This window comes from Mauremys mutica, chromosome 8, assembly GCF_020497125.1.
Source record: "Mauremys mutica isolate MM-2020 ecotype Southern chromosome 8, ASM2049712v1, whole genome shotgun sequence".
Classification (NCBI taxonomy): Eukaryota; Metazoa; Chordata; order Testudines; family Geoemydidae; genus Mauremys; species Mauremys mutica.
In genome coordinates this window covers 99,196,103-99,221,128 of record NC_059079.1, presented here as the reverse complement: position 1 = coordinate 99,221,128, position 25,026 = coordinate 99,196,103, and the positions used below count along the sequence as shown (strand labels likewise).

The 25,026-nt window shown below is 38.7% G+C and overlaps 1 protein-coding gene across 4 annotated transcripts; it reads left to right on the top strand.

Moving 5' to 3' along the window:
• The first annotated feature begins 297 nt into the window (after positions 1-297).
• On the top strand, positions 298-23,590 carry SAR1B (secretion associated Ras related GTPase 1B). Of its 4 annotated transcripts, none has more exons than XM_045027520.1 (8): positions 298-396; positions 5,051-5,099; positions 10,736-10,811; positions 14,962-15,081; positions 15,666-15,731; positions 16,495-16,598; positions 16,831-16,962; positions 19,960-23,590. In XM_045027520.1, exons 3-8 carry the CDS (start codon positions 10,754-10,756, stop codon positions 20,074-20,076), a joined length of 597 nt encoding a protein of 198 aa, XP_044883455.1. In that variant the 5' UTR covers positions 298-396; positions 5,051-5,099; positions 10,736-10,753; the 3' UTR covers positions 20,077-23,590. The 4 variants fall into 4 exon arrangements, with proteins under 4 accessions (XP_044883455.1, XP_044883458.1, XP_044883456.1 ...); XM_045027521.1 differs by lacking the exon at positions 298-396 and adding an exon at positions 1,603-1,667; XM_045027522.1 differs by lacking the exon at positions 298-396 and adding an exon at positions 4,639-4,845.
• The last annotated feature ends 1,436 nt before the right edge of the window (positions 23,591-25,026 follow it).

Below are 25,026 nucleotides of genomic sequence, written 5' to 3'. Positions count from 1 at the left end.
TTGGGGGCCTGGGGGTTTGGGAAGCAGCCCCTGGACTGAATCCAAGTTGGGGGCAGCCCCGAGAAGCGGCGGGGGGGGGGGGCTAGGATAAGTTCCCCGCACTGGAAGGAGGCAACCCGCTTGTGGGGAGGAGCGCTTAGCCCTGGGGACGGGGAGAAGGGAGGGGGGCAGCCCGCCCGCAGTAAGCGCAGTTCCCAGGAAAGGGGAGCGGGTGAGTCGGAGCCCTGGGGCGGCCCCCGAGCTCCAGGAGCCGGCGCCGGGCGGAGCGCGCTGAGTGTGACACGGCCGGCTGGGCCCGGAAGGAGCGGGGCGGGGGCGGAGCGGGGCCGAGGGTCCGTGTCGGTGCCGGGCGGAGCGAGTAGCGGGGCGGCCTGGATCGCAGGTTCTTACCAGCGGGTGAGTGAGCGGCGGGGGCGCCGCGGTGCGCTTGGGCCGGGGCCCTTCACCCCCACGCCCTCCGCCACCATTGTCTCCTGCTGTCCGTCCCCGCTGTGCCCCCCCATATCTTCGCCTTGGAACCCGCTGCCCCCCCACCTTCCCCTTTGTACCTACTGCCCCCCCCAGACCCGCTGCCCCCCCCTTCCCCTTTGTACCTACTGCCCCCCCCCACCTGGACCCGCTGCTCCGCCACCTTCCCCTTTGGACCCGCTGCTCCCCCAACTTCCGTTTTGTACCCGCTGCCCCCCCACCTTCCCTTTTGTACCTACTGCCCCCCCCCAGACCCGCTGCCCCCCCACCTTCCCCTTTGTACCTACTGCCCCCCCCAGACCCGCTGCCCCCCCACCTTCCCCTTTGTACCTACTGCCCCCCCACCTAGACCCGCTGCTCCGCCACCTTCCCCTTTGGACCCGCTGCTCCCCCAACTTCCGTTTTGTACCCGCTGTCCCCCCCATCTTCCCCGTTGTATCTGCTGCTCCCCCACCTTCCCCTTTATACCTACTGCCCCCCACCTGGACCCAGTGCTCCCCCACCTTCCTCTTTGTATCTGCTGCCTCCCCATCTTCCCCTCTACCCCCTGTATCCACTGCCCCTGCATGTGCACTCTGCCTCCCCCACCTTCCCCTCTGTAATCACTTCCCCCACTTGTAGCTTCTCTGCTGCCCCCCTTCCTCACTGCTGCCCCCACCTGGACCCTCTGCTTCCCCTTCTCCTTTGTTTCCCTATCCCTCTCTTTATACCCTCTGCCCCCCACCTTCCTCTCTGTACCCACTGTCCCCATCTGTACCCTAACCACTGTCTCCCTCCACCTTCCTATCCATTCAGTGCCTCAGCCTGTACCTTCCTCCAGGTCTTCCTCCTTCCTCTCTGCTTGCCCATACTTTCCTCTTTGTACCCTCTTCCCCCTTCACTCCCTTGTGCCCTCAGTGTCTTCCTTTCTGCCCCACTTCATTCTCTTTTCTCCCTCCACTTGCCCCCCAACATCTTCCATTCTGCTTCTACTTGTCTCCCCAAGATTTTACCCTCTCACCATATTTTTCTCTCTCTCACCGGTCCGCAGAGCTTTTCTCTCCATGTAAACTACTGTCTGCTCCTCTCCTTAGATCTTGTATTTTTCTTTCATTCATTGATCCTTTTTAATAATAATGCTCTATCTTTCTCTAGCAGTGTTTAGGTCTAGTTCTCACAGCCTGACTACAGGTAGTTCATTCACTCAACATCCCTGTTAGGTAGGTAAATAATTATTGTTGGCCTCAATTTAAAGACAAGGAAACTGAGTCACTAAGGGTATGTCTTCACTTTGATCCAGCGGGGGTCAGTTTATCGCGTCTAGTCTGGACGTGATAAATCGATCCCCGAGCGCTCTCCCGTCAACTCCTGTACTCCAGCTCCACGAGAGGCACAGGTAGAGTCGACAGGGAGCGGCAGTAGTTGACTCACCGAGGTGAAGACACCACGTTAAGTCGATCTAAGTACGTCGACTTCAGCTACGTTATTCACCTAGCTGAAGTTGCGTAACTTAGATCGATCCCCCCCCAGTGTAGACCAGGCCTAAGGCTATATCTACATTATACACTTTACAGTGGCACAGCTGTACTGCTGCAGTTATGCTGCTGTAAGATCTCCTGTGTAGCTGTTCTGTGCTGATGGGAGAGAGCTCTCCCGCCGTGATAATTAAACCATCCCCAACAGGTAATGGCAACTATGATAGTGGGAGAGTGTCACCCACCAACAGCGCTGTCCCCACTGGTGCTTCTGTCAGTGAAACTTATGTTGGTCAGGAGATATATTTTTCACATCCTTGATCTACAAAAGTTTTACAGACAAGTGCTAATGTAGCTGTAGCTTAAGTGACTTACCCTAGGTCACAGCGTGAGTTAGTGCTGGCGCTGTGGATAGAAGTCCTGGCTCCTAGGCCTGTGCTTCAAGCACTAGACTGTGCTGCCCTCATTCTGTTTGTGTGTGTGCACATGCACTGTTAAAGTAATTGTTTGTTTGTAAAAATGTTATTTTCTAACACCTCTCTCATGCTGTGTAGATAACTCACTGAATTAAATGATTAAATCCCAACTGATGTCTTTTCTGTCATGGAAGCTCACATCAGATGATGGGATGGGGAACACATAGTGATGGGCTGTTGGAGATTAGAGCCAGGTTAAGACAGACAGATCATTAGAAGGAAGGTGCTGTATCCCTTCTATGTTCAGGGCTTTTGAAAAGGGGGACAACGCACTGTGTGGCTAGTATAATGATTATTACAGTCTGTAATAGAAAGATTTTGCTTGATATAGATTTCAGTGTAGTTTCCAGAGAATTAACAATGCACTTATAAAGTATATTTGTTATGATGGTAACACCTCTGGGCTCTGTGCAGAATCGTAGCTGTAATATGCTACGTTTCTGTGCAGGTGAACTCACATTCAGGTCATGATTGTGTCTTCCTCTGTTGACCCATGAGTTGGATAATCCCACCCACACAGAGTCTGTCATAGAAGAGCCATGGTCCTTGCCCCCAAAAAATTAAGTAAATTTTTGAAGAACTGAGTAACAAGAATTAGTCTTTTTGTTTGTTTGTTTTGTTTGAGGTTTAGCATGTTATTTTTAATTAACTAGTGTGGTTTTAAACTCATAGGGGCCATCCACATTAGGGAAATGACCAATTCCTGATAATGGTTTTCAGCAATTTATATCCTCCTTCCTCATTCTTTCACTTGGTGTTGAAAACACTTTTAACTGCTTGCATAGATAGGACAAAAATGCTTCCAACCAATGCTGAAAGGTGAAAGGTGGGTCTCAGCCATGCTTTCTGTAGTGGCGTTGGTAACTATTTCCTGACTGGAGGGAAAATATGTCTCAACTGAATATCTGCAGTAGTTTGGGCTACATTTAAATATCAGCCATTAGCATTTTGTCAATATTTAATTTATACAGCTGTTACTGAAAAACTGTTAAAATGATACTGTTGGCATAAGTGTTTTGGACAAGTTCACTGGAACGATAGTGACCTAGTAAGAAGTGATCTAGTAGGAGTCACTCCCTATGAATTGGAGTTCAGGCATGGTTTTCAATAAGCCCTGTTAAAGCCACTGCACATCAGGCATGGAAGATTCCCATTAGGATTTCATAAGCTAGGAAATGAGAACTCAGTTGCTTATGTCACCTGATATGGCTCATACTAGAAAGCATTTTTTTTAAAAGAAGGAATCTATTGGGAAAATATTAGTAATTTAAATAACATATCACAAAATTTATAGTGTTTTTTTTAAAAATTGGAACTAGAGATGACAACTCTTAAAAATGAAAGATATTGATATTTTATCAGATACACTATATAAGAAAGGATATTTTATTATAAAAGTGTTTTCATTCATAAAACACCAGCAAGATTGCTTGCATATTTTATTATGTTAACCATGTTCATTCAATCTGTTCAAAGGAGTTACTTGGCACTGTGAAATTTTGACAAAATATTGGCTACATATTAAGGACTAGGAAACAAATATATACACATAAAAAGAGGCAGGAGCAGTTGGAAAGACAGGCCCAGTGCAAAGGATTGTGTAATTGCACACAACTGCTGTTTGGCTTTGCTGCCTGTTGAATCTGAAAGTAAACATTACTGAAAGAAAATACCTTCAGTTTCTTAAGTCTTTTTTTTAAATAGTAGATATGCGGCAATTTATGTTTTCCTACCCTTTCTTTTGTATTGTCAGACTAATAATAAAAAAATGCATCTCTCTTGCTGGAAACACTAAGATATAACAGCTATGAGTATTAGAAGGTGATGTGAATATGACTCTTTCAGCAATCTGATGGTCTAGCTGAAGTGTATTTAATACATTTTAGTGGACTCTTACATCTCCACATTATTTACTGTATATACTTGTTCATAAGCCAAATATTTTTGGTAAAAAAGTGATGCATCAAAGAGCGGGGTCGGCTTATAAATGGTTCTACAAAATTTGATGATTTTAAACTCTATGGAATCATTGAATTGAATATCTAATACATTGTCATTTTGTTTATCTGGAGCGTCTGCAGGCATGGAGCCCCTCAGCTCCCTGTGGCTGGGAACGGCAAACTGCGGCCACTGGGAGCTGAGGGGCTCTGTGCCTGTGAACGCTCCAGGTAAACAAAACGTCCAGGCGCACTAGAGGCTTACACTAACGGGCCAGGAGCCAAAGTTTGCCAACCCCTGAAATATAGGGTCGGCTTATGAAATGGTCATACAGTTTTTGCTGTTTTTACCTAGCCATCTTGGGGGGTCGTCTTAGGAACGAACGGGCTAATGAACAAGTATATATGATAAGTTATTTTGTCTGAGAAGTATGTGACCACCTCCCTTTTGTAAACAGAATTGGAATTCATTACCACATCATCCAAAATAGCTAAGTGACTCTGAAAACTGTGAGTCAGAATCCCTGTAATGATTATTTATTACTCTCCCTCTCTTCACCGACCTGTCTTTGCTGGAATGTACTTTATTTTCCTTTCTCTTCATTATTGGGAAAGCATTCCAAAGAAAGGGCTTTCTAAACGATAGAGATACTCCTTGTGCATATCTTGATTGCATTCATCTGTAAGAATTCAGAATTCTGCAATTCCTTTTCAGTGCTGGATTGTATTTCTCTTTGATGTTGATGTTCTTCAAGACGGCATCAGTAAGTATTCATTTCCAATTTACAAACTTTTTGAATTTATCTGCTGCAGTGAATCTTGTTTTAGCGTGGCATGTTGTATTGATTTGTTCGGAACATTCAATTTGTAAAAATAATAAAAATATATTATCGCAGCTAAAAGGAAAAAGGTTCATATCTATTCAAATTCCTAGGCAAACTTTTTTTCATGTAAGAAAAGGATTTATTGCCATAAGCCATAAAGTCTATTTTTACTTTCAAAATATGACCTAAAACTAGGTTTTGTTACTTGGATCATTTCAGTTATAGTGTATTTATTGTCCTTTAGGATCTAACATAACTGCTGCATCACTATTTTCGCAGTCTTATTTTTTTATTTATTGTTTCAAACAAAGCTAAAGATTATGCTGTGCCTTGAGTGCAAGATTATAAAAACATCTGTTGATTGTATGCCTATATAATGTCTCTTTAAACGGAAGCTAAACATAATGCTTGTTTTGTATCTGATATTTACATGTCAAGGATGTGTAAACTTGTTAAAACTTCCTAAATAAATAGTGTACAAAAAAACTTAGCACATCCTGCAGCATTATCGTCCTTTGTTTACTGAAGCACATAGTTACAGAGCTATATTGATGATGATATAAAATCATTTTTGAGGTTTCACAAATATTTACAAGAACGTAATTCAAATGCATAAAACTATTTCATTGTTGCAGTGGCTCCCTTTCCCCCTGCCTCAGAGGAATTCTTGAGGTGGCTTATTGGACCAAAATATGGTTTCCAGCTTTGTTTTTTAAATGATCTGTACTAGAGCAGATGTATATCATAACTTCAAAATAGGGAGTTTTGTTAAGGATATTGATTTTTTTTTTCCCCATTGGTAAGTTTTTATGAAATTAAATCAAATCTGGAACGAAACTTGCGTACAGCCTTAAAGTAGACTTTAAACACTTATTTGCCAAGTTGTTTCTAGAAGACTATGTTCCTGGAATTATTGAAGTTCAGAGTACACTGGTTAAAGTGCAGTCATGTTGGATAGAGACCTGATTTGCTAAGTTTTTATTAGTCCAGGCCCTGTAGAATGCACTTTTCAGTTTATTCAAAGGGCATTTTACGTGAATAAAACCAGTCATTTTTTACTAGTTATGCTTTTTGTGTTGTAAAGTAATGGTATGTTAAATTTAAAAAAAGAACATGATCCACTATCCTGACAAAACATATTTAAAATTGCAAAATTAACACCATATTAAAAAGAACAACCACTATATTAACTTGCTTGGAAAGTGTAACAAAATTTATTTTTATCTGTAACAAATTCATAGTGGTAGAGGGAAAGAAAATGTACTCTTTTCTGATCTATTTCCTGACAGGTCAGGAATGATAGAATTACAATGAGTCTGTTGGATAACTCTTTCTTATTAGGAATCTTCCGTCTTAAGAGGTTGTTCAAGCTTTACCCAAAGTTATAGTGTCCAACTCTACTTCACTTTAAGTAGAAGATCGTCTCCACTAAGCAACGTTTTTTGTTGATCAGTTGTGTGACTGCCTAAGACAGACTCCATATAACTTACAAAATCAAGCTCAAGGTGTAATGATGATGTACTGTTAGTCACAGTTGAGACATACGTGGAAGTGATAACCGTATGTTAGGCATTCTGATGTGATTCAATAAAATGATTTCTGTTTTCTTGTTAAGGAGGGCATGGGTCAATAAATTAAAGTGATTTTTTTGAAACAGCCGGTATCAAAAGATCGTCACAAACCAACTGAATGAAATCTGTTTGCTGTCAAAAACAAACAAACAATGCCTCCCCAAAAAACAACAGCCCATGCTTTCAAATTGCCTTGAAAGGAATTAAATCTATATCATTTACAAGAACCCTAAAACAGACAGGCTTTGCCTTCCTTGTGATTTCTAGACAAATGACTGCCGTGCTTGTGGATGTTCAATTTTTCTGGCGCTTTTGGATCAGTCATGCCAGTTTAAATGGATGTGTACAGCAAGACCTTTCTTGTTTTATTTGTTTTGTAGTGGCCAGACTTCAGCATGTTAACTACAAAATAATCGTTTTGTATCAAATGTAGAGATAAGTCATTTAATTCATAGATTTGAAGCTCAGATTAAAATTATGCAGTTTGTTTTCTACATGGTAACAGTAGATTTAACACTCCCATCCAAATATTATAATATTCCCTTCTAAAATAACTGTCAAGCTATTTTTCCTTTAATAGAATTATTTAAAACTTTCAGTGTTGTCAGGTATTACTGTCAATTTTTGTTGGTGTATTTTTGAGTTATTTGGACATGTCCTATTTTAAAACCACAAATCTTTTGACTAATCTAAGATTCTTTCATTGCACTAGAGAACCTAATTTTGTATTTTACTTTATGATAGGGATTTAACCATTAATGCTCTAATTTCAGCTGTATATGCTGAATAACCCTTTCTCATTTTAATAGCATATTTAAATCTTGCATGTTGTTACATTTTTAATAGTGCATAAAGAAAATCTTTGGAGTTTTTTATTGTTGTCCACAGGTTTTGTAAACATAAAAGGATCATTTCAGTTTAACATGACTAGGTTTTAAGAAGTTATTTACACTTCAGTAATTTGAGCAGTTCTGTTGCATCACGCCCTTTGCACTGATTTGTACGTTACTTGAGTAGATAATATTTCTAAGCCTCAAAGAGGCTTTTCCTGATTGGTATTTTGTTCGAGCAATAAACAAATCTGCTGACGTGTATGTTCTGTGTTTGCTTGTTCCTGACCTTTGCTTTTGAGACATGTAAGTGACAGTTGTATTCATAGTGTTGTAGGACTTAGTGTTCATGTGGTGATGATTCTTCAGTCTTATTTGATCAACTCTGTTTCCATGATGTGAATGAGGAATCCTAGGTTTCTTCATGGCTAACCCTAACCTTTTAAATTTTGGGCGGGGATGGGACAGCAAATGTTCACTGGATGGATCAAACTTTGCTCTAAGACTCAAATTAAAATAATCCTTTCCTTTTTTTCCTCATGCTCTGTTCCTGGCAACACTGAAAAATTCTTCTTACCTAGGGCTAGTAATTGATTGTTTCAAGCTACTAAGCTATTACTTTTTTCTCATCGTTGTCACAAAGGTGGGGTTTTAGGTTTTGGCCTGTCTCGAGCTTCACCCAGTTTGTACTATATTACTGATGCAAAGCTGCTCTAAAGCCATCTCACCCAGCCACCGGAAGATCACCAGTTTTAGAAGATCCTCAGGTGGCATTGGAAACTACAGCTAGTCTGAGGGGCGGGGTGAAATGAGGCTTTGCCAGGGTGCCTTGGACATGGCCAGGGTGCCTTGGCAATTGATAGTTGGCACTAAGTACCTTATGCTTGCAAAATATTTTCCAAACAATAACTCGGAACACCCCTGCGGGTAGGTACGTATACAGTACTTATCTCCATTTTAAAGATTGGGGAATTGTGATAAAGAGGTTAAGCAAGTTGCCCATGGCAGAGCAGAGAGTCAGTGGCAGTGATATTTGTACATCACAAATACTGCTTCAGAAGTGACGTACATTCCAACTGTGTGCAAAATGAATGCTGACTTCCTCAGATGAGCATTCAGCATCCATCACTAGCGGGTACAGGGAGAGGCTATATTTGTATTGGGGCTGTCCATTAATGGGTTTCTATCACACAAATGCAGCATTTCTTGATAAGATTCTACTGCTTAGTACTGCTCTTTGAACAAACTTAGGGCATATGGCCTTCTCTCTGTCACTTAGTTATTTCCCAGGAGAAGAGGGTCTAAACCAGAACCATTCTAGTTGTATCTTATTGACCAAGAAAAACTTATTTGTATGCCTCCAGGATCTGATGTACCAGTGTTTCTCCCTGAGAAGACAGGTGTAACTTTAAAACTTGATGGTTGATTAAGCAGCAGATAGACCCCCCCCCCCCCATAGTTAGCTAGTCTCTAGTAGAAAAAACTATTTATTTTCTTCCTTTTGGACATGGAGCTGGACAAAAAATTATCAGCAACTAGAAAATTCACCCAGAAATGCATGGTTAGGAGAACAGAAACTATTCACTGTCTCCCACCTCTTAAGAAAGTGCCCTAGCTACTTGGCTTTGGGATAGTGTGGTGTATGTCTCTTTCAGTCTCTCCTGTTGAAGTTATTTCACTTTGTATAAATAATTATATAGTCACTGGAGTAGGGACTTGACCTTGGATCTCCTTCATCCTAGGTGAGTACCCTAATCATCAAGTTAAAGAGTAATTCTCTCTTTCTAGACCAATGATTTTTGTCATCATTCATAGTAATTCATAATGACTATTCACTAGTCTGTCTTTATAAAGTCCTATTGTGAATGACATCAAATAGTCTAGAACGTGGGAATGACTATAGCCTGATGGTTCAGGTACCATCACCATACTGGAAAGTCAGTTCACTCAACTCTAGTGATTAGGACAAGATGGACAGTGCACTGACCTATCCAGAGTATTTATCTCTTTAAATTTATATGCTAAAATTCCATATGAAATATTCAGTTAAATAACTCTCAGTGCGTCTACACAGACCCATTTTAAAATAAATTAATATGTACTACCACTTCTCAGACTTCCATTTTTTCCCACCACAATACAGAGGAAGAACGGTGAGTGTGGGCAGTATGGCAATCTGGGTTCTTTTCCTCATCTCTGCAACAAACTTGCTGTGTGACCTTGGGCAAGTCACGTAATGCCTGTCCATGCTTTAGTTTCCCCACCTGTAAAATATATGGCTGTTGTGAGTCTAAATTCATTGTTTGTAAAGTGCTTTGAAATTTTCCAACGGAAGCAAAAGGTGCCACGGGAAGTGCACATTGTATTTTGAAATGTAAGGCTAAATTATTATTTTTCTGATTTATTTAAAAAAAGGATTTTATTACATTTTTACAAAACATGGAAAGCTCACCCCCTAGAAGAAGCTGTTGAGTGCTGCGTGGCACCCCTTCCTCATCTCAGTGTCTTAGTATGCAGTCTGTGCAATAGTCTTAACTCCTATTGGCTGTGAGAGTAATAGAATGGGACCAAGACTTGAACTGGATCTACCATGTGGCAGTATACTCTGTGGGGCACCAAGCCAGTCCTGGAGTTATTTTAATGGAAGTTTATAAATCTTGTTAAATGAGGTGTTTAACAGTAATGCTGAAAGACCCTTAATTTATAAATCATTAAAAAAGATAAACATATATTTTGTAATGAGGATAAAACTAATGTCTCAGATTTCTGGGCTTAAAATTCCACTCCTATACATAATTTATCTGTGAATACAAACTACTCATTAGTCTCTGATAGCGTTCTCTTATAAGGCTGCTTCACCTGAGCACACTGCTTCCAACAGTACATCATATTCTGGCAGTCCTTGCGGTAACCATAATTCTTTAACACATTCAAAATGTTTAGCTCTCCAGCATAGTGTTCAGGGGTAAACTATATAAAGCAAAGCTCAGATCAAACTAAGCCCAGATGCTTGATAATTGAATACCAAAAAATGAATCTATCTACTGATCCATGCTAATTGCTCTTAGTTTTTTCATCCAGTATTTTGGATTCCTCATAATTCAGACGGATGTTTTACAATGGTTTATATGATATTTCGATAGCGCTTAAATGCATTTCTCTTTATCTCTTTCAGACCCCTTAAGATTCGGATATGTCCTTCATATTTGATTGGATTTACAGTGGTTTCAGTAGTGTACTGCAGTTTTTAGGTAAGTTTTTATGCTGCTCTATTATAGTGTTTTTCATGTACCTTTACGTCCTTAAAACATAGTACTAGTTAAACAGCAGCATTTATTTTGGTGTAAATGAAATGACATTCAGATTAAAGATGTAAAATATTAAGCAGAGTTATTCTCTTAACAGCACTGAGTCCTTACTATACCCTTCATCCATCCCTCTGTTTATCTCCTTCACTCCCTTTAAGTCAAGAGAAAATACGTTTTTTTTGTTTTTCTGAGAGTGGGGCCTGCATAGGCTTAGAGGGGAGTGGTTGTGCTGCCTGTGGCTGGTGGAGTCACGAAGCTGACCCCTGGCAGGCACAGACATGGCTTCCTCACACTAAGTGCAGGTGGTAGTGAGGTGCCTCACAACCCTGTGTACCTCGGGAAGCATCACTGTAGTATGAACACAATGGACTTGATTTTCCACTCACACTAGATTTATACTGGTGTAGCTCCAGTCACTTCTGTGGAGTTACTCCTGATTCTCACTAGTGCAAGAGGGGAGAACGGGGCCCAGTGACTTGACTTTATACCTCAATTATCACTTACCATTTGTATTATGGCATTACCTGAAGGTCTCTTTCAGGATCAAAGAGCTCAATTGTGGCCCTGTATAATGACAGAGAGCTGGATTCTGACACCCTTACTCATGTTGAACAGCACTTCACTCCGTGAGCAGTACCAGTGAAGTCAGTGGAACCATACTAAGTTAGGTGTTACTAAAATCAGATGAAGGGTATCGGAAGGGCCTGTAACATGAAAACTGACTAACCAAAAGTGTTTCAAGCCAGGTTGATACAAGATGCAATATGTGAGCTTAACTCTCAACAGACAGGGCAAGGAAAGGGATATGAAGATAACAGTAAGGGGACACAGGGTTACATAGACCAATAATGTGTATGATTTCCAGGTTTTATGTATTTTATGAAATAAATAATGGAAGATATTAACAAATCACGCCAAGTCACCCGCCTGGCCATTATCAGTTAGATGTTTAAACTTCCTCACTGTATGTTAGACCCTTGGCCAGCTATCTGAGTGTTAGCCAGTGAAATGTCAACTAAGTGGAATAACCTCTTATCTCTCCTACTTTATTTAATCAAGCAGTGATTGCTGCACATTTGAAAACTTCCCCGCTTCCACCCCTCCTCCACATTCCTCCAAGGATATTTCTAGTGAGAAAGATTCTATAGACCAAAGTGCCAGGGAAAATGTTTCTTGACGTGTTCTTATATGTACCCTAAGGGCAACTTGCTTCTTCTTTTCCTACTCTTGCTCAAAGATTTTTTCTTTTTTTTTTAATTAAAAAATGGGACTATATTGTCATGATTAAACAGACTTACCTAATAAATTAGGAGCTCTTGATTTTACTGTTACTGATATATTATTATCCTGAAGGGATTATAACATTTTGTAAATCATAAAAGAAAAATGCCCATGAAGAGATTTCTGGGAAGGAATTTTTTCTGTATATTGTGATTTTTGCAGTACTTTATAGTTGCAGTATTACCAGTTGAGCACTTTGTATTCTGATGAAAAAACCAACAAATTTGTAAAATTGTATTATAGTACTGAGAAGAAGAGGCAACATTTGCTGTTTCATTCTGTCCATAATGTACCTATCTATCCTTAGAAATGTATAACTCTGCGGTACAAATGTGCTCTTGTTTGAAATAGGTAAATACTGTCTTGGCCAGGAATGAGGTATTATTTGTTCTTATTAGAAAATGTGAAGGGAGTACATTTAGCTATTTTTCCAGAGAAAGAGATGCCAAAAAACTAGGCCCATCCTATGCAGTTATCTTTCACATAATGAATTCACTTGTTCCCAAACTTCCTGAAGGGAGGACATATGCACCTCTTCTGTGGTGTCTGTTGAGCAATGTAAGAACTTGTCAGACAACCTTTTCTTGTTTTGTAGATGGTGATGTCTTGCTACTTTACTCAGTAACTTACAAATTATCCTGGTTATGTTCCAAGAGCTGAATTTGAGATGTCAGATGTGCTGTATCTGAAGAAGAAACCATTTTTTTTTAAAATGGGCTTGATATACACATTATGTGTTTAACTCACATACAACTAGTATTCATGATCTTGGCACAAGAGAACACACATTCAGGCATCAGATAACGAATAACATAGCTGTAGTATTAGAATAGTACCAGATCCATTCTCCTTTTCTGATTCTGTTAGAGAATTGCAGCCTTCTCTGTCAAGGTTATAAATGTTCCCTGTTGGAATGTGGTCCTAGAGATTACAGTTTAAAAGCAGAGAAGGTAAGTAAATAATACCAGGATAAAGGTTAACAGGGTAGATGTTTGTATGTATGTGGAATGCTGCAGTGGCTCAGAAGTGGTCTAATTCAGAATCCAAATGAAAGATTTATTTAAAAAAGTCCTCACTAAACAAAAGCATAGATCAGAAAAAGTCTGATCACCAATTCAGCCCTCATCAGGTATGGTGCGAGCAGGATCTCTTCTTTATCAAAAACCTTCATCAGTAACCTAAGACACAAGCAGTGCTCTGTCTGGCCCATTTTTTAGAAGAATTGTGACCACAAGTACAAAGACTTTTTTTCTCTTTTCTCTAACACGTGAACCTAGCAATTGGAAATATAAATAATATACAACTTTTGACAGTTGCATTATAATACACAGTTAAGCATAATAAATGCAGAGACACTAAGCTGGTGAACTTTAATAGCACAATATTAATTTTATAATCCAATAATTTATTACATTAGCTATTTCTATATCTCCATAAAGTTTGTAAAATAAATACTTCCTTAATTGTATATCACATTGCCAAGTATGATGGCATCATGTAATGAAAGACCCTGTCATACAGTGGGCACCATTAGAAAACCAAACGTTTACTTCACTACAGTAGTTGCTTTGCTTCTTCCTTCTACGCAGAATAAGTAATAGCTAAATTTACCACTGCATTTCTATCGCAAGTAATGCTGATTTGTTTTTCTTAATGGCACCCACTTTACCACTGAATTTTCTGTACTTGTGTATGATTTTCAAACTTTAGGAACATGTAACAGCCTAATTTTATCTTTTAAAAAAATAGGTTTCTCTTGCTGAAATTAATACTTCACTCTTCCTTCTTATGCCATTTTTATGATCATTAAACCGTGTTCTGCACTAACGGAAAACTAACAGCTGTGTGGCTGGCAGTGGCAATTAACAGAATGTATTGAACACACTGGCCAAGTCACATTTATTCGAAGGGGGTAAGGGGACTCCCTTAAAACAGTTACAGTCAAAGCAGATTCTATGTTCTACAGGTCTTCAAAGCAGGTGGTGACTTTCAGCCTGACATTAGTTTTAAGATTACTGCATTCTTAGCATTGAACAGTTTGCAGAAGCAGAGAATAGCTCTGACCCAGGATACAGTGTTGAGGGAGGTAGCATTATAAATTAAGAGAATCGCCCTTTGATAATTTCAATTTAAAAAATATTATTTTAAAATGTCTTACTTTTTAACCCTTACCTCCTCCCCTCTAGTTGTTGTTTATACTGGAGGCATTAACACGGTGAAATTAAAAGGGAAATTTTGTTTGCATAAAGATTAACGAAATATAAAACTTCTAATCCATATTATTAGAGCGTTATCACATGACAGGAAACATTTCACCAATGTATTATACGCTGTTGATGGCATAAGCTTGCAACTCTCCTGAGGCACAGATGAGTGTCTTAGTCAGGCAAGGCTTGTCATATCTTCAAGCTCTATTGATCAAACTACTAAATGAAATTTAGTATGTATAAGATCACCAAACAGTAATAGAATATGTGTAGAGTTAAAAACAACAAATAATATTTAAAACCAGTTTTCCCCTTTACTTATCAGCCAAGACAATTTCCTTTGCAACACATAGACAGAGAAGAAAATTGAGGAAAACATCCCCTGCTCAGTCTGAGGGTGATATCTTGGGCTTCCAGCATAGGCGAGGTCCCACAGGATATGGAAGAGTCCTCTGCTTAAGAATAGCTGAAAATACTATTGTTAATCTTCTGTTACATGTCATCATTTAAACTTGTACTCCTTTGGCCGTACTGTATTTTATCATTATAATATTACGATATAAAATCAATGTATTCAGTAAACCCCTTTTTTTTTTGTAAAACAGGACTATATAAGAAATCTGGTAAACTAGTATTTCTTGGATTGGACAATGCTGGAAAAACTACACTGCTGCACATGCTCAAAGATGACAGACTGGGACAACATGTCCCTACATTACATCCCAGTAAGTCAACACCCCCAGTTCTTTAACACTAGAAACGGTGCCTTAAATCGCTCATATGTGCCACGTCCTTCATAGTGTGTTCACTAATATTACAAAAACTACATTTGTTGTAATATAGTTCAATATGGGCTACTTAAAAATCTTAGACATGGAGTGCGCACATTTGCAGGGGCTGAGAGTGTGGATCATGAGAGGTGGAGTGCCTTGCTTTGTTCAACAGCTGCCTCTCCAGCTAGTTGCAAAAATGGCATTAACAGCCTCTACAGGAATGCTCTTTGGTTCTCTTTGGCTGAAAGGGTGACTCTATGACTTACCAGGGCGGCTTTGTAAGAGGGGACTTCACTCCCAGATGAAAAATGGACTAATAGGTCCATGAGGACCCAAAGGACTCTTGGGAGGAAGAGGGAAAGGAGATAGAGTGAACAATATTTTAGATATTTTGCTTTGTGGGCTACATAGTGTTACACACTCAAGATCCCTGCAATGTGTCGTTAGTGAAGTAAGATTATTGAGCCTAGCCTCGTATTCAGGAAATATTCCCATTGAAAACAGTAAGAGAACATACCAATTTTGTGTATTTTTAGCCTCAGAAGAGCTGACAATTGCTGGTATGACTTTTACCACTTTTGATCTGGGTGGACACACTCAAGGTAAGATAGTGGCTCAACTGGCTCATTTTGTTCTTGTAACTATATTGACTTCAGTGCCAGTAATTGTAACCTTTATTTTTTTCATATCAAACAAATGACCATGCTACAAATATTATGCTTTCAGCCTTTTTTTGGCCAATATAGAAAACATTTCCTGCTGTGCTGTCTCTCTCTACCATTCGTTGCACCCTAATATAAAATTGGGTGGGAGCAACATAGAGCTGAAGTAGGGGGCAAAGCCGTTGGTTGATGTGACCATTAGAAAAACCCAAATAAAAAAAATCAAAACAAAACCCCCCACCCTGATGTTTACCATTAGCCTTTATGGTTTAAACTTACATTTGCTGATGTAAGTTTATAGAAAAGGTAAACTGCAGTGTATTTATGCACATGTGGAATTGATCTATCAGGGGTACTAATAAATCTTCCACCTCTTCTACTGCTAACTTGGACTGACAGTCCAATACAGTTTATCAAAAATTTCAAATTCTTCAGATCGTCATAAACCATTTGACTGCTAAATAATACACTGTCAGGTTTTTAGAGCTGTGGTTATGGATATGAACAGTTTTTCTCCTGGTTCAAATAGTAAAAGGTTCCTTTTTTGCTTCATTATTTCAAGCTATGTCAAGCAGGGAAGGTTGTCCTAAAGATTTTAAACTTTTTAAAATAGAACTGGCTGCCCTTTTAAAGATTCTGCTATTTAATGAAATCCTGTGCATTACTCTGAATTTTGCTGTTAATCTATAACGCTCTTTGTTAGCTCGCAGAGTGTGGAAAAATTATCTGCCTGCCATCAATGGCATTGTGTTTCTGGTGGACTGTGCTGATCATGAAAGATTGACTGAATCAAAAGAAGAACTTGATGTAAGTAAATAAATTGGATTAAAAAAAAAAACAAAACTCATGTTCTCAGTACCTGACAGTGGGCACTTCTGCCACCCAACCAGGGGGTTCAGCAATGTGTTTTTTTTTCTTCCCTCCGCTCTCTCCATCCCTCACCCCAAGTACTGTTGCTATTTGCTGCTGGTTCCCTCTCCTTGCATACAAGAATACATATTCTCATTGAACTCCTCTTCCTTTTTTCTCCCCTTCATAGTTGCTAATGACAGATGAAACTGTTGCAAATGTGCCTATCCTAATTCTTGGTAACAAGATTGACAGACCTGAAGCCATCAGTGAAGAGAGGTTACGAGACATGTTTGGTTTGTATGGCCAAACAACAGGAAAGGTAATGCTAGTTTGCTTTCCCTGTTCTCCAGAGCGAGCATTCTTTTGCATCACTTCTTTCCAGCTACACACACAAACTGTCTACTTTAGTATTCATAGATTAAAAAATGTAATATCTACAAAATAAAGTCTAAAACTTCTGGATTAGGTATAGTTCTACTTATAATTTATTAATTGTTTTCAGGGTCATCTTTGTTCAGAGAAAGAGAATCAGATTTAAACTACCCTGTTACAGTGCTCATAGCTTCCCGTAAAATACTTTGAGTGAGCAAGTCTTTAAAGGTAGTTGTTCAGATTAGAACTCTGTTAGGAGATTTGATAAAGTTTGGTGGCACCAATCTTTCTGATTTATAGTGCAGGTTCATAGAGCGATACAATATGAAAATATTAGTCCAAGGATTGGAAATGAGATACTGAACTCCACTACAGTACTGTGGAAATCTTGACTGGTAGTTTATAAAAAAGTTCTTACTAATACCTGTAGCAATAAAGTAGGTTTTAGATCTGAATCATTGTGCTATTTGAACTCTCTACTTTTAATAGCACACTCAATGTGTAACAGATATTCAGTTGTAGGGAAATAAAAACAAGTTTCTCCAATATCCCTCATGTTTGTAATGTAGATTTTTCTAGACTAGCCATGTGAAATTCAATGTTTTTTTCTGGAAAAGAACAAGACCCACCCTTTGGCTCGTAACACAGCATTTGGGTTATAATGGGCATTATCGAGTATGTGGGGAAAAAAGGTGGAGAGAGTTACAATTATACAGCTGTAGTTGCAACTCCTCAACAGTGTGTATCATGAGGTTATGTTTTAGTGCTAGTGTAGCCTATGCTACACTAAAAGACAGGGAACAAAGGGTAGGAATTAATGGTAAATTCTCAGAATGGAGAGGGGTAACTAGTGGTGTTCCCCAAGGGTCAGTCCTCGGACCAATCCTATTCAATTTATTCATAAATGATCTGGAGAAAGGGGTAAACAGTGAGGTGGCAAAGTTTGCAGATGATACTAAACTACTCAAGATAGTTAAGACCAAAGCAGATTGTGAAGAACTTCAAAAAGATCGCACAAAACTAAGTGATTGGGCAACAAAATGGCAAATGAAATTTAATGTGGATAAATGTAAAGTAATGCACATTGGAAAAAATAACCCCAACTATACATACAATATGATGGGGGCTATTTTAGCTACAATGAGTCAGGAAAAAGATCACGGAGTCATCGTGGATAGTTCTCTGAAGATGTCCACGCAGTGTGCAGAGGCGGTCAAAAAAGCAAACAGGATGTTAGGAATCATTAAAAAGGGGATAGAGAATAAGACTGAGAATATATTATTGCCCTTATATAAATCCATGGTACGCCCACATCTCGAATACTGTGTACAGATGTGGTCTCCTCACCTCAAAAAAGATATTCTAGCACTAGAAAAGGTTCAGAAAAGGGCAACTAAAATGATTAGGGGTTTGGAGAGGGTCCCATACAAGGAAAGATTAAAGAGGCTAGGACTCTTCAGTTTGGAAAAGAGGAGACTAAGGGGGGGTATGATAGAGGTATATAAAATCATGAGTGATGTGGAGAAAGTGGATAAGGAAAAGTTATTTACTTATTCCCATAATACAAGAACTAGGGGTCACCAAATGAAATTAATAGGCAGCAGGTTTAAAACAAATAAAAGGAAGTTCTTCATGCAGCGCACAGTCAACTTGTGGAACTCCTTACCTGAGGAGGTTGTGAAGGCTAGGACTATAACAATGTTCAAAAGGGAACTGGATAAATTCATGGTGGTTAAGTCCATAAATGGCTATTAGCCAGGATGGGTAAAGAATGGTGTCCCTAGCCTCTGTTTGTCAGAGGATGGCGATGGATGGCAGGAGAGAGATCACTTGATCATTGCCTGTTAGGTTCACTCCCTCTGGGGCACCTGGCGTTGGCCACTGTCGGTAGACAGATACTGGGCTAGATGGACCTTTGGTCTGACCCGGTACGGCCGTTCTTATGTTATGCATGGGCACAAGTAGGGTTAAGTGCTAGACAGATTTCTTCACACTGAGCAGTAGTAAATATCAAGTCCCTTGTGTATTCGATCTTTCATTCAGAAGTGCACAGGGTAAAAGAGTGTGTCTGTGATGGGGGATCCTTATTGTAAAATCATGGAAATGTGGAACTGGAAGGGACCTTGAGAGGTCATCAAGTCTCGTTCCCTCCGCTTAGGCCGGACCAAGTAAACCCAGACCATCCCTGACAGATGTTTGTCCAACCTTTCTTAAAAAACCTCCAACCCTGGGGATTCCATCTTCCTTTGGAAGCCTATTCCAGAGCTTAATTACTCTACTGTTAGAAAGTTTTCCCTAATACCTAACCTAAATCTCCTTTGCTGTAGATAAAGCCCATTACTTCTTGTTCTACTGTCGGTGGACATGGAGAACAATGGTGGTTGGATTCTCCCATTTTCTCTGCCCTCCTTATCACTTTTTTATCTTGCTCTTATTTTCATAACACTCGCGCCTATGTTGTGCAAGTTCAGACCCAAAATGCAGTACAGGCAAAAGTGTCTTCAAATTAGTAGTAACGGTTTTTGTTACTGCTATTTCTTGGCCTTGGACTACAGTCAGCATGACTGAGGTCAGTCTTACCATTAGTGGCAAATGCCCTTCTTATGTAATTGGAAAATGAATAATGCCAGTCCATAGAGAAACTCCTAATGGGAGTTTTCAAAAATCATCTTGATTTAAAAACCTCCTTTTTGACCATGCTTGCTCTTGCATTCCTGTTGCATGTACTTCATCCCCTCTGGATATAACAGATAGAAATGATAGAATGCACAGTCCCTTTCAGGAAGGGACTTTATTCTTGGTAACCTCACGTTAATTTTTCAAATTTCTAGTATTTAAAACAAATTAGGTAATAACATGACATAAAAAAATGTTTGTTTTTGTAGAAAGAACTAATTTTTTCATACTATTGAGATTTGATATACTTTTGATCTCTTACTTCCAGGGCAATGTATCTCTGAAAGAATTGAATGCCAGACCACTGGAAGTCTTTATGTGCAGCGTGCTAAAGAGACAAGGCTATGGAGAAGGATTCCGTTGGATGGCACAATACATTGATTAACACCAAAATCACATCAGTACATTCTGTCCTATGTCTGAATATGAAGTCTGCTTATTATTTGATCATTCAGTGTACATAACTTAAACTCAGTAGACTTTGTTTGGTTACAAAAGCAAATGTTTTTTAGATTATTAAATCAACTATGCTAAACTGCAAGTGTGAGGATTGAAAACTGATTTTAAGCAAGTTTGTAAGACTGAATATCACAACATGTTAGCTTTCAAATCCCATAACACAACATTCTTTTGAAATTTATAACTTGACAATAGTCTCCTGCACCATTTTTTGACAGAGTGACTTTCCAGTACAGTACGTTTGAACGCACTTTTTAACAGCTAAAAACTAGAGCCATGTGAACGACATTTAATGCTCATCATGTTAAATTTTTTATGTACTTTTTTGAAACTAGTTTTTATAAATTTAGAATATATAACCACCTCTCAAGGAACAATAAATAATTAGCTTATTGATAATTGCATGATGCCTTACAGCTTTCAATAATACTCTTTCTTATGCAACGTCATGCAATAAAACTAAATCCAGTTTTTGGCATCTTTGATGGGAAATGTTTCATTTTAATGTGTCTTAACTAGTGAGGATGTCTGAAGATCTGAATATGTGGGATATCTTCCTGAAACATAGGAGGCCACAAGGTAGTTTCAGTGAACTTTAGATTATTCCGCTGTTAATGCAAAATCCTAACATAAATGCAATCAGGTAGTTTGAAAAGCTTATAATTCTCTAATCAGATGCCCTAATCTGTAATTAAAAACAAAATCACATTAAATTAATCAATTAGTGCCTACACAATTCTTGCACTAAAAGCAAAAATTAGCCCATTTTATTGATCTCGTGAATTAAAATGAACTTGTAAACTGGCACAGGAAGTTCACATTTCCTTGAAGAAGTGAAAAACAAAATTGCATGAAATAATATACTCCTAGTTAAATTGATTTTAGTTGTGCCAGAGGAGTTGATTCTGAATAACTTAATTCCCAGAAAGGCGTTGGCCCATGTTACCTTTGGAAACTCATGCCATCCCTTGCCCAACTGGATGTGAGTTTAGCCTCTATTTCTTTTTTTCAAGGATTTTTTTTGGACAGTTTTGCCATGTTGGAAAACTTTGTCTTGGAATCTGAGGTGGCTTATTACTGGGATAAAGTTTTAGTACCACAAAGACTTGTGTGCTGACATTTGACTGTTCCTTTTCCCCTTCCTCTGCATGCATTACTTCTTTGGGAAGGAATGAAGATTATCTTCTAAGATGGAAAGTGTTGGAGGACATGTCAACTTGTTGTTGTTAGTTGGTACTTACTTTTGAATCGTGGTTTGTGTGGTGGAGGATGTCACATTCTGTAGCCTTTATCTGAGCCTATTTACAGCAGGTGCGCTGTTATTTTACATATATCTAAAAAAAGGATGGAAGTTGAATAATAGATTTCAAACCTGGACTCCTCTTTTTGTGATGTTGTTCAGTGGAGGTTTTGCCTAAGAGACTAAGGACAAATATACAGTTCTTAGTGTTTAAGGTTGATTTCCAGGAAAGGTTGGGCCTGCTTCCCTCATGGCTATATAAGCTCTCTCTTCGGGAATATATGTGGATCCTGGTGTCCAGTGTTCGTGGTATATTGATAATGTATGTCTGGAATTGATTGTTTTCTTCTTGTTGTCTCATTGGGTTTGACTTCCAGACGCAGGGTATACAAGATCACAATGAATAGATGTGAACTACCCTTTTCCCTGATCTGAACTTGAATGACAGAGTATTGATAAACATATCTCCACAGTCCTGAATTGTGCATCTGAATAAAAGGAATAATTCAGAACCTTGAAGTTAATGTTTATAACTCACGTTTGCTATTCTGCAGATCTTGTCTTCATATTACGCCTTTTTCTAAGTCAAAGTCGTTTGTGAGTGGTGAGGTCTAAGCAGTAAGTGAAGGCAACAGATAGCTTAAATGTATCAGATATAATGCAACCTACAAGTGACTCAGATGTTGGTGACCCCCAAAAAATTATCTACTATAGAATACTGTTTCTGGGTTGCATAAACCAAACTTTTTAGGTAAGAAATGGCCTCTTATCAGAGTTAGGGCATCATGCAGGTCCTACCATGGATATTTTTTGAAGACATGCTTTTCTTCGTTATTCTCAGCATTCTAATGATCATCAGAAATATCTGAAATCAACTGATAGTATAAATATTTAAAATAATTCTTGCAGCTAGGTGGCACAATGCTGATATGGGAGACTTGGGATTCTTGTTGCTTGTGCTTATGGAGATGACCTGTTTACCCCCTCCTCAGAATAGGCCATGCTTGCAGTTCACTTCTGCTGGCTGATCCATTACGGTGGGATCCATTAAGATGTTGTGTGCTCTTCAGCTGGTATTTCAAGCAACCTGTGACAGTGGCAGCAAGAAAAGTGGTGGTAGTGTTGAGAATAAAAATGGAGGATATAATCTTTAAAAGTGTGCATTAAGAGTAATTTTTAGTGTTTTGGAAATGCACAGATTTCATGCTTGATACTGTAAGATGCTGGTTTAAAATGTGGTCGTAAGAAGGGCATGCAAGAAATTGCATCTATATATCGTGGTACTTACATGGCCCCCATCATGGTAGTATCTGAGCATCTCTCAAGTATTTAAATAAAGAAATAACAATATTCTCTCACTTCCTTTCCAGCCTGTAAGAGAAATACCTTGATTAATTTAGTGTTTATTTGGTTTTGATTGTGTATGTGAATGGATGTATTGTGTGTCTGTGTGAAGAAATTATTGAGGGAAAGTCACGTTATTGAAATGAGTTTGGCATTTCTGGAGGTGACTAGTTTCTAAAGTGGTTCGTCTGTATTTTTGTGGGAGTGGATTTCATTGTCTAGTTCTAGGTCCAGCTCCTGCGAAAGTTTTTTGCTCTCCTGAGTATCCGGCTACACAGCCTTCGGTTTAAACATTACAGTGACTTAAAGAATATGTGCTGAAAAAACAAAGCTCGTCATTAGTAAAGGTGTGTTTATGAAGTGTCTCCAACCTATTTTTATACCACAACAGTTTCTTAGGGTATGTGGACACAGACTCCATATATTTCAGTAACTGCTGCTGAGATTGTGACTTGTGCATTGCAGTCACTTAATATTTCCACTTGTGAATTGTTTAACATTGATTTTGTCTGGGTAGCGCTTACGCTTTCATTCTAGAATACACTGTATAACCTCAAGATTTGAGGTGTAATCGTATCTCTATCCTGGCCTGCTAAATTATTTTTTAGCATAAATAAATAATAGAATCAAAAGTTAGAGATGGCAAAAGTCTATTAAGTCATCTAGTTCATTCTCCTTCTAGTGCAGGATTGTTCCCTAAAGTATATTGTCTAGTGCTATACTCAGTGTTCAGGTATTGTCCGTGATGTGCCAAAGATGACATGTGGCATCTATTGGAATATAATACCTGCATGTTTGTGAGTTTTAATAATATATATTTGCCATATTGTATTTTAATAATCAGAGATTAACATAAGATATTTTACATTTACTTATTTATGTCTTGAGCCAGCTCAGCAAAACATAAGGTGCTGTGTATCTTTAACCCAAGTGAATTTGCAGATCTGCGTGTAGTGGGAAATACTCCAATCTCTTCTCTTGTTACTGTACATTAGAGAGTACCAACCAAATCCTTTGCGAAAGTCCAAGATTTCCACACAGTACTACTTCCTTAGATTTAGTGTAAATATAAGTCCCCAATTATGGACTTATAGAACTGCATAAAAATGCACTGGCTCACTGTGGGAAGACTTAACTTCTTACTAACTTATTTGCACTTAGATAAACCACTTTTTGCACTAGTATCTCAGTGTGGAATTAACCTTTTCTGTTATGGAATGTGAGTGCTGTAAATGTTTAAAAATATAATTTATATAATGAACTTTCAGTTTATGTATTTCTGCAGAAGGATAGTTATAGATTAAAGTGTTCTTAAACGGTTAATGTGCTGTTTTTTTTAATCACTGTTATGTTATCCCATCACGTGCTTTAAATTTAAATGTCAGGATAGCAAAATAAAATTCTGACCTGAACTTTGAAGAAATGTAGTTTTTAAAATGCCACATTTCTTGTTGAATGATTACGTAATCAAAGAATGAAAAAATAACCTGCTAGCTTTATAAATATTCTGATAATGAGTTTGGATCCCTTCGTTAAGTGTAGAAGATGCTGATTACACTAAAAATCAGCTACCCTGTGGAATTTAAGTTTCCTGTTGATGTAAAATCCCAGACTTAGAGAACTTTCAGGTACTTAGAAATTGTCTTTATTCCTACCCTCCTCGAAATTTCAAAATGTTCACATAAATCTTAGGCGTTGCCAAAGTAGGGAAATGTTAACTGGATGTTTGCATCATGCAAGCAGACATTTATTCAGTACTTTTTTTCATACAGTTTAGCTGATTCACTGCAGCTGACTTTTGTCACACTGATATTGTGTCTATATTGAGTCAGGACTGCCAGCAATTCAGAATTCTGTGTTTTAAATGCGGACAAACTTATAGACTGAGATCATTGAACTCATTTCACTTATGGACATAAGCTACTTTCACCAGGAGAGAATTTAACCCACTGTGCCATGTAACAACTTGCAAACCTTAACTATGTTCTCAGATTAAAATTACCAATTTAATTCTTAACTCTCAATCTTTTCTCCAGAACTAGGACTTCCACTGGTTGTCAGTGGATGAACTGAAATAGCCAACATGAAGAATTTATACATAGGTTTATTTAAGGCACCACTCGTTATGGTTGGTGTCCTCTTATATTGTGTCTCATTTATTATGACAATACTTTGTGCCCCTTAATGCTTTTCATTCCAGGATCTCAGAGCACTCTGCAGTTTAATAAATTAAGCACTCAACATCCCGGTGAGTCAGAGAGGTATTATTGTCTCCATTTTACACATGCAGAA

Excerpts from the sequence above, each read along its gene's own strand:
- SAR1B (XM_045027520.1), top strand. The coding sequence starts at position 10,754 with ATGTCCTTCATATTTGATTGGATTTACAGTGGTTTCAGTAGTGTACTG. Across the intron at positions 15,082-15,665 it reads TGTCCCTACATTACATCCCA|CCTCAGAAGAGCTGACAATT; the intron begins GTAAGTCAACAC and ends GTGTATTTTTAG. Across the intron at positions 16,963-19,959 it reads ATGGCCAAACAACAGGAAAG|GGCAATGTATCTCTGAAAGA; the intron begins GTAATGCTAGTT and ends TCTTACTTCCAG.